Raw genomic sequence first — 9244 nt, 5'->3', positions numbered from 1 at the left:
TTCTGCCTTTACATCCCATTCTTACAGTTGTTTCATTTTTAACTGATGATAAGAAGTTGGATTCCTGTGTTCCTTTTGAGTTACCTAATGATCTCGTTCTTTGTCTGATTGTGGTACTGGACACAAAATGATCCCTAAATTTCGTCTTTAGCTTTTCCACTATACATACCACAGAGCATCCAATTGCAAGATGCTTTCTATTGCACTGAGTCATGTGAGATACATCTGCACATGTATCTGTGGCTTTTGCCCTTGGTACCTCGTTCGCTTTTCCTCATCACATTCTTAATGTACCTTGTGGAGTGAAATTCACACCTGTAACGTGCATTCATGGTACACCCAGAATATATATCTCCAGTACCTAATCCTACTCCAGATAGTGTCTTCTTTTCTGGAGATTTCTGCTAAGAATTCTCAAGGACAGGATGTTTTGGGAAAGATGGCAAAACTTGCTGAAGAAAATAGGGATTATATTATTAGCCATGGCCTGCTTTATGGCAAGTCCCAGAAAGCAGTGACACCACAGTGGCCTCTAGTGGGTTGTGTGGTCGCTTGTATTCCGTCTACTCTAAGTCTTGTACAGGCCTGTTGAGCTGGTTTTTCAAAGAGGAAGTTGTGTTAGGGCCAGAAAGGGGTGGTGGCTGTTGGGGACATGTTGCACACCATGCAAGCTGCATGCAGCATGAGACCTGCCTGTTGGAAAGTGCTGACTTTGCAGGCAGAACTTATTTGCATGTGTGTGAGTACATATGTCCAAAGTGTGTTTGCGAACGGCATTATGGAATGTAAAATACTGAGAGGAGTTCAGTATTTGGCTAATATGGGATATCCCTGTTAGTCATCTGGAAAAGGTGGTAAAATCCAGTATTCAAAATGTGGGGAGGGATTGGGAGGCTTTGTTTAAATGATAATCAACTTAGAAAATAGGCTCTAAATTGAAGATAAGTTTGTAATGCCATTATATATGGTAATGAAAAAGGCAAGACTTCATTTTTCAGGGGACAGCTCTGAGGCTAGGGACTTTCTAATTATTGTTGCAGAGTGCAGGCTTGATGTAATGCTTCTTCATGGAATAGTTAGTCATTGTAAATATGTAGAAGAAAATGGAAGAAATTTGGCAAATGTTGTCAAGGTGTGAGGAGGACTGCTGAGGAGAGATAAATTAATCTAAATAATGCAACTAAATCCCAGTTAAGGAGATGGGGGTAGTGGGAGAAATGTGAGTGTATGATTTGAATGATGTAAATGTCAAACAGATTTTTCACTTGTACATGGTGATAATAGACAGGATTGAGAAGTGAAGGCCCTGTGTATCCCAAAAGATTTTGCTAAGGAAAATAGTGCAAAAGCACTGATTTCTAGAAGGAATAAAGGAAGTACTGTCTCTGGAGAGAGTTACCAGGCTAGACAGGAGATTCCAGGGAGGAAAACTTGTCCTGATTTTGGTTAGGATAGGGCCTTTTTAATTGTAACTTTCATTAATCGAGTCATTAGAGAGCTCTTAGAACTTTATGCGTTTGGACAGAAACCTTCAGTGCCATTCTGTAATGATGACTTTTGAATTTGCTACTGTGTATTTCTCATTTCCAAGACTCTTCCTGTTTTTTTCTTACAGCTTTTAGTAAGAACATTACTTTATTATGTTTACTTGAACTGTGTGGGAAGAGGCTGCTGAGCTACAAGTTTTGCTAGGCTTGATTTCACTTTTACCAACTGGTGCAGCTGATTGTTAGGCTACTATAAGAAAATGGCTTTTTTCTTCATTTTGATCAGTACATCAGTCAGTTTTGTAGGACTAACTTTTGATTTATGTTTGTATTGAAGGTTTGGCTGGGGTTGTTTTTTGTTTTGTTTTGTTGCTTTGGTTTTTTTAATAATCTAGGCCAAAACCACTATCAGCTATTCCTGCACTGAAGTAGTACACAAGGAATTGTAATACTCATTTCAGGAATGCACTCTCCTGAATTACTTTTTAATGTTGAAAATTAAGGCAGCTCCAGGACAGAATTTTTGTCAGCTTTGTTTTGCAGTAGTAGTTGAGATAAATATGTCCTGGAGTTGAGTGAAATAAATTAATTAATTGATGTTAATGTCCAGGTAATGGACATATGTAAAAGCCACTCACTAGCAGGGAAAAATTAAAGCTAGGTCTTGTGTGGTGTGTTGATGTCTACTATCATTCCAATGCCACTGCAGTAAAATCTTTAGTGGGACGTTCTGTAGGCTTATCATAGACAAAGAATGTGCATTGTCAGAAGAAAAAGAGATAATGTAAGGTTTCTTTTATAGGTTTTTAAGGTTTCTTGTATTCTTTATATAAGTTTTTTTTTCTTGTTCTTGTTTCTGAATATGTCATATATAAAAGTGAAGTTAAAAACTTTCAAATTAATTTGCATTAAAGCTTCCAAAGTAAAAATCAGCTTGGTATTTCATTGAAACATAGGTTTTAATATAAAAGTAAATCTTTGCTTTTTCTAATCCAGTGTAATCTAATTGCAGTTGATGAGTAAAGAGTCTCCAGTCTCTGTTGGAAATGATGCTTACATTGACCTTGATCGGCAGGTATCTAGTCTTAGATGTTTCTTTTCTTTGGATCATAGCATGTCAGTGGTCATAATTACTGCATCTTTTTTTTTTTTCTTTAATCATTAAAGGGTGTTGTGGAAAAGTAAAATAAGAAGCAAAGAATTAAATCTCAGTATTTCAAGTCCTTTAGCTTTGTAAATTGAGTTTGATTCTATTGTGTATTTAAAGGATATAGAAAAGTTGATTTGAGAAACCAGTCTAGCTGTATGATATAATAGTACAAAACTGCAGATTGGTAGAACTCTTTAGGCATGGAGAAAGAAAGAAAGATAAAAAAGATGTACTATTTGAATAAATGTTTTTATCTGTTTCCTATTTCCAAAGTCAGTTAAAAAAAAAAAACAACAAAACACCAAAACAACTGCTTCTAGGGGAATCCTGGAACTGCTGCAAAATGGAAGTTTTCAAATACAATCATTCCTGGTCTGATATATTTAAAAAATTTACAAACCAAAATTTTTTTACTAGCTTGTCCTCATGCTAACACTGTCCTCCTTCCTCAGATTTTTTTCTAATTGAGAAGAAGAATAGTACAGTGGTGCTCACTGTATTCATCCATTATGCTTTCTCTGCAGAAAAATGTAAATTCTTGCAGATTAAATTAATTCTTTGTATGTAAACAGGCTCATAAGAAATTAACTTGCAAATGCAAGGTATGATGCTGTTTGAGAAAGCTCATTTAAACTTCATTATATATAATAGTACATATATATCTGTAGTACATATATATCTGTATCTAAATATATAACATGCATGCACTTGTTTTATCAGACTAGTTTTCTTGTAACTATGTTTTTTATGTTATCTTAACTGCATTCATTTGCAGGCCAGTGAGACATGTATCTTTAAACATTCAGCCTTTGAAGGGAAGTCTCAGAATATTTCCCACTGCTTATAAGGTTCAGTGCCCTTTTTTAAAGAGTAGGCTTCTCATGTCACAATCTAGTTTTATTCCTATTGTGCACTAGAAGTAGCTTCCAGAGGCTAGAAGGATTTTCCCCTAATTGTTCATTCCCTGTATTCCACCTTCCAGTCCCTTTTGTATTTCAAATGTAGATTGAAAATTGAAATTACACACTCTTTGCATCTGTAAAGAAAAGTGGTATTGACAGGTTTTTTTTTTGTGTAGAGATTTGGTGAGTTCTTCAGACCCAGTTTCTCCTGGAGTTTTTGACTCAATTTATAGAGTAGATGTGTTAATTCTAATACAAAAGGAAATGTTACTTTTAGGTTTATTTTCTTTTTACTGATACAAAAACTAAACAGTATTTATGTCTGCTCTCTTTTTTTTTCCTTTATATGAAAGGAATTGCTCAGTTTTTAAAAATGTTATGTATTACCCCAATGTAAAAATAATTTTACAGGCTGTAGTCCAGAATATTTTTAAATGGATCACAGAGAGTGATGAAAATTTAAACATTTCTTCTTTATGGTAGCTGAAGAAAACTACAGAAGAATTAAATGAAGCGCTTGCAACAAAAGAAGAAATTGCCCAGAGATGTCATGAGTTAGATATGCAGGTAAGTTTGCTATAGAATCTGTATCAATTTTGAAGTGGAGAAAAGTTTTGTGAACTTTGTGGTGGCAGAAAATAAGTACTAGCACATTGAAACACAGTTTATAGAAGGGGGATGAAAATGTCGCAGTAATTGTTTTGTTTTCACTTGTGCTAGCAGAATGAATATCATTGTTTTCTTATCTTGTTGCTGTGTTGTCAGTATTATGACTCATACTAGCAAAACTTCTTTTCATTCAGTTAGGATGTGTTTGACCTGTGTGGTAAAACTTTTGCCATAGAGAACTAATGCAGGTTCTGATGCTGTAGTTAAATCCCAGTCAGACGTTGCTGTGGACCATTAAATGTGTATGGGTTTAGACTAAGTCTTACTGTAATTAAATCAATACTCATCAGGAAGACATGAGGAGTGTGAAAGAGGAGCACTGAAAGGTGTTGCTATTGCAATCCTTCTTCGAAATATTAATTCAGATTTCTTGTAGTTCAGTAACTGTTGGAGTTAGTAAAGCTGATCTTTGTTTGTTGTGGTTAATGTATGAACCCATGTTTCAGGTCTTGGAGCACTTTGGGTTCTTTCCCTCTTTGGGACTGTGTTCCTGTTTCAGGCCTGCTTGCAGATGGCCTTTACTGTGAGGAGCTAGTTTTATTTGTTGTTAGGGAAAGGATGCAGATTTTATTATAATAAGTACCTGCTGTCAGAATAGACTTTTTCTTTAAATGCTTATGTGAAATGCATAAAATGTTATGTTTCCTGAGTTGTAACTTTGCCCCTAATGTTGCAATATGTTGGTTTCATCACATAGCAATTGAATACCTATTACATTATACAACATATTCTTGTGAATTGTGATTAGTGAAGCCTGCATGTTTCTGTTTGTGGCGTCTGTTGATATTTCATTATGAACATGAAAAAATACTGCTCTCTGTACCTGGGTAGGTTAATTTTTCCTCTTCATACTTCTATTACAACAGGTTGCAGCCCTCCAAGAGGAGAAGAGCAGCCTGCTTGCCGAGAACCAGATTTTGATGGAACGTTTAAATCAGTCTGATTCCATTGAAGATCCCAACAGTCCTGCAGGTCGTAGACACCTGCAGCTGCAGACACAACTAGAACAGCTCCAAGAGGAAACATTTAGGTAGAAAAGCTGCACTAGGTTAAGGTGTTTGTTTGTAGCTGGCAATAGAGGTGACTTAAATATTTCTGGTTCTGCTGCAGATGTGAATTAGTATGATGGATGGTGTATAGCCACAGTAGTACAGTTTTTAAACTGATGTATACATTATAATTTCACTCTTTACAAGATCCAGCATTTAAAAAAGCACAATTTCTTAGTGATGAAGTGCTTTATATGTCACTCTACTGTGAGTTACTTTTAATTGTTTTGTATGCAGTCATTTCACCCATGTTTTGCAAAGTCAGTGAGAATGAAGAGTAGCATGCTTTCCTTTTTGCAAATTATTCTGATTGTATTTTTAAGGTCTAGTAATTCCTAGATGAAAGTTTGCTATAGGCTGTACTGCTGATGGCATTATCAACATAGGAAAATATGTCCTTACCTGAATCTGAAAACAAATTTCAGAGATAATGAAAGATAGAGATTATCCATCTATGAGTTCTGCACTTTATTTGCATTTCCCCAGTATGTTAAAATGCAGTTCCTCTTTAAACATCCTTACTGATCCTCTTGACTGTTGCTTTCAGACTGTGTCAGCCTGTTCTGCTGAAGAAAGCTGGTTCACTTAACCATCACCTTTTCATTCTCTTTCCCGTACTTTCCTTCTCCTTTGTGAGTGAAATTATAGTATTTATTTCTTTACACTGCCAGCTTTTCTTTTGTTATCTTCTTCTCATTGCCTTTTTCCAATTCTTACAATATATGCCATATTACTTTCCTTCTTTTTTCTGTTTTCCAATTCCTCTTGCTAAGCCTTCTTTCCTGCTTGTTCTGACATATCATCTCCTATCAGTTCCTTGAAAAACATTCTGTGTTTCTCTTTCACAGCAACTGGTGCCTGGATTTTTCTTTTTATATGTCTACCATGTAAAGGAATAAAGTAATGGTGTTGTCCCCTTTTATCTCTTCTGATTCGCAGTGATTCCTACTTGAGTCTGGTATCACTTACTGTTCAAACAGATTTTGTCCCTGTGTTCAATATTTGCACTGTCTGTTACTGTAGTTTCAGGTTCTGAAGGTCATTCTAAACTGTTTTCATATGTGAGACTCATTTCTGGTCTCCTTTACCTCTTTCGCCTGTCTTCATATTATGTGGCTTCTAATGGCAACTTGTATGTGTTGCTTCCAGCTCTACCTGATCAAGCAGGAAATTTGCGCAGTTTAAGTGGTGCCTTGTGCAGTACACCACTTTTCCTCCTAGTCTTGCCTCTTTGTGCTTTGACTGTCATAGTCTGTCATGATCCAAATCTTCATTGTTTCTGCTTTGGATCACTCAAAGATTTTCTCTTGTCTCCATTCTTGTAGATGGTTTTTGGACTCCTTGACTTTGTTTTTCCCTCATGCCCTTATCTCCTATCCTGGATTGTTTTTGTTTTAATTTCAGAGCAAAATCACAGTGGGACTTTCTGTTTCAGGTTGCGTCTTCTTCTGTTCATTCAAAATACGTTGAAAAAGTTTATTGCTTACTCCATTTGTTCACTGCCAGGTTAATAGAGCTTTGGCTATGCATAGTGTATGCAAGCAGCTCAGCAACTTTTACTTGCTAACTAGATAGCCTGGTTCTCCAGATTTACTGGCCATGAACAGGTTCTTTATGAGAAAATAAATAAAGCCGCTTCAGTGAGAGGTCTATGGCATTTATAACATCTTACAATCAGGTCAGCATTTTTGGAGGTAGATGAGTTGGACAGCTGAACAGAATAGAATAAAGATGTTATGTTCGAACTCTGGGTGTCCGAAGATGAAAAAAGATTAAAATTTCCCCTTAAGCTTCCCTTGTGGTAAACTACAATTATAGAAGGAAACCTCAGGTTTTGTTTTTATGGGAACATAGGTTACCTTGTGAATTTTCAAGTAGAAAGACTGATATTAAATTGGGAGCATTGATAAAGTCCGTCTGCTTTTACATTTTGAATAAGCACATCGTGTTGTTGTTTAACTTCACTGCAGCAGGAGGCCATTTCATATGTTCTTAGATGGGCTGATGAGGAAAGGTAACTGGCTCAGGATGAGAAAATATTTCCTGGGTTTCTTTCCATTCTTACAGATTAGAAGCTGCAAAAGATGACTATCGAATACGCTGTGAGGAACTAGAAAAGGAAATTGCGGAATTGAGACAACAAACTGAAGAGCTTACTACACTGGCAGAGGAGGCTCAGTCTTTGAAGGATGAGATAGATGTACTCAGGTAAATTTTGTTCTGTTAACTCTTTTAACTACTACTTTTTAATCTGTATAATTTGTGTACTTAATCTACATTATCTTTTAAGTAATTTATATTAAACATTTTCAATGCCAAGATTCTTTGGATCCTCCAGTTTAAGTACACAGACTGACACACAATTCGGCTTGAGTAAAATAGTTGCTTATTTTGTCAATCAATAACTATAATTCATCAACAACTATTGTCAATCAATAACTATTATTAAACTTAATAATTCTATGCCAATTAATGGTTATAACAGGGCACCCAGTGGTCTCTTTGAGTATGCAGTATTCACCTTCATCATGCCTCAGGCATCTGTTCTCATCAGAAACTAGGCTGTTTCCTGTCCTGGGTATGCATTGTTTGGACTTTGAGTGATGCTTTTGGTTTACCATGTAATATGTAGTAGTGTGAACTACATCTGTTGCAGCTCTCATTCCCAATGCATTTTAGCAATGAAAGTTGTCATGATTTGATGATATTAGGGGTTTGTAGAGTGGGACAGCCACTTTACTATGGAGCACATTCCTTCAGTATTGGCATCTATTTCCATGGATTATTCAGAGTGGAGAGATTACTCATTCTCTCCGGCAAGACTTATTTAATACTGCTATTCCTGATTCACTGGCAGCCTTCTACCAAAGCTGTCTGTCTTTATCCCTTCTGTCATTAATATAAGAAATGAACCCATCAGACTGCATAAACTGTTTGGGTGGCATGGGTTCAAAGAGCCATTCCTTGTCCCAAGAGAGAGGCCCTGCACCTCACTGAGGATTAAACAGAGCGGGCTTGCCTCGGTGTCCCATAAACAGACGCATTAGTTCAGTGGGAGGTTCCCTGGGTTTCACAGGAAATTGAGTCTGTAAACTGGTTGATTCTAAAATGAATCTGGGAACAGTAATAGTAGCAGAGGTCTTTGGGGGAAGTGAGGTCCATTTTGTAATCTTGGAAGTGCAGCAGGTAGATTGGTAATACTCTGAAAAGCTGAAGTCTGGTGTTTCTTTTTCTTTTGTCCTTTTTTTTTTTTTAGAAGGAGTTAAGTTTCAAAACTCACACTGTTCTTCTGTGTCACCAAGTACAATTTATCTAGCAGAGAGATCTTTATTATTTTAGTCCTGGTTATCATTAAAACAAACTGAATGGCAGAAACTTTTCTTCTTTACCCTTGAAAAATTTAGGACAGAACATGATCTAGAATAGAAAGATAATGAGTGGGAGTGAGGTTGTTTTAGCTATTATTTTAAGATTGAAAGCAGATAAGAAAGTTGTGTTAGGAAGAGGGATAGAGGGTCTAAGAGAAACTTCAGCAGCAACTTTTAGAGTTGACAAATAGTTCAGGGGAGAAAACAGACAATTAAAAGTGAAAACATCGGTAATAGGAGGATATGATTGCTTTATTTTTCTTCCCATGAATGTCTTCTGCATTAAGAAAAAACTGTGAAGAAGCATTTTAAATTCTGTTAGTTTTGTTAGTTTTTGGAGTTCAAATTTGATACAAATCTGTCCCTTCAGGCATTCTTCTGATAAAGTAGCCAAGTTAGAAAGCCAAGTAGAGTCATACAAAAAGAAATTGGAGGACCTGGGTGATTTGCGGCGGCAAGTGAAGCTTTTAGAAGAGAAGAATACAATGTACATGCAAAATACTGTGAGCCTGGAGGAAGAACTAAGGAAGGCCAACGCAGCACGCAGTCAGCTGGAAACATACAAGAGACAGGTGAGGACATCAGTGCTATAGTACTCTGTATTGTTCAGCACTTTGTC

General features: G+C 36.4%; 1 protein-coding gene across 4 annotated transcripts in view; it reads left to right on the top strand.

Annotated features, from left to right (window-relative positions):
• HOOK3 (hook microtubule tethering protein 3) overlaps positions 1-9244 on the top strand; it is an 88222-nt gene that overhangs the window by 43643 nt on the left and 35335 nt on the right. For all 4 annotated transcript variants that reach the window (XM_064736896.1, XM_064736891.1, XM_064736894.1 and 1 more), the window contains exons 7-11: positions 2500-2562; positions 4023-4106; positions 5075-5238; positions 7325-7465; positions 8996-9197. In XM_064736896.1, coding sequence (XP_064592966.1) covers positions 2500-2562; positions 4023-4106; positions 5075-5238; positions 7325-7465; positions 8996-9197 — 654 coding nt within the window. The remainder of the gene's footprint in view (positions 1-2499; positions 2563-4022; positions 4107-5074; positions 5239-7324; positions 7466-8995; positions 9198-9244) is intronic.

The sequence above is a fragment of the Zonotrichia leucophrys genome, chromosome Z (genome assembly GCF_028769735.1).
Source record: "Zonotrichia leucophrys gambelii isolate GWCS_2022_RI chromosome Z, RI_Zleu_2.0, whole genome shotgun sequence".
Taxonomy (NCBI): domain Eukaryota; kingdom Metazoa; phylum Chordata; class Aves; order Passeriformes; family Passerellidae; genus Zonotrichia; species Zonotrichia leucophrys.
The sequence above is the reverse complement of the archived record's forward strand: the minus strand, read 5'-3'. Positions and strand labels throughout refer to the sequence as shown.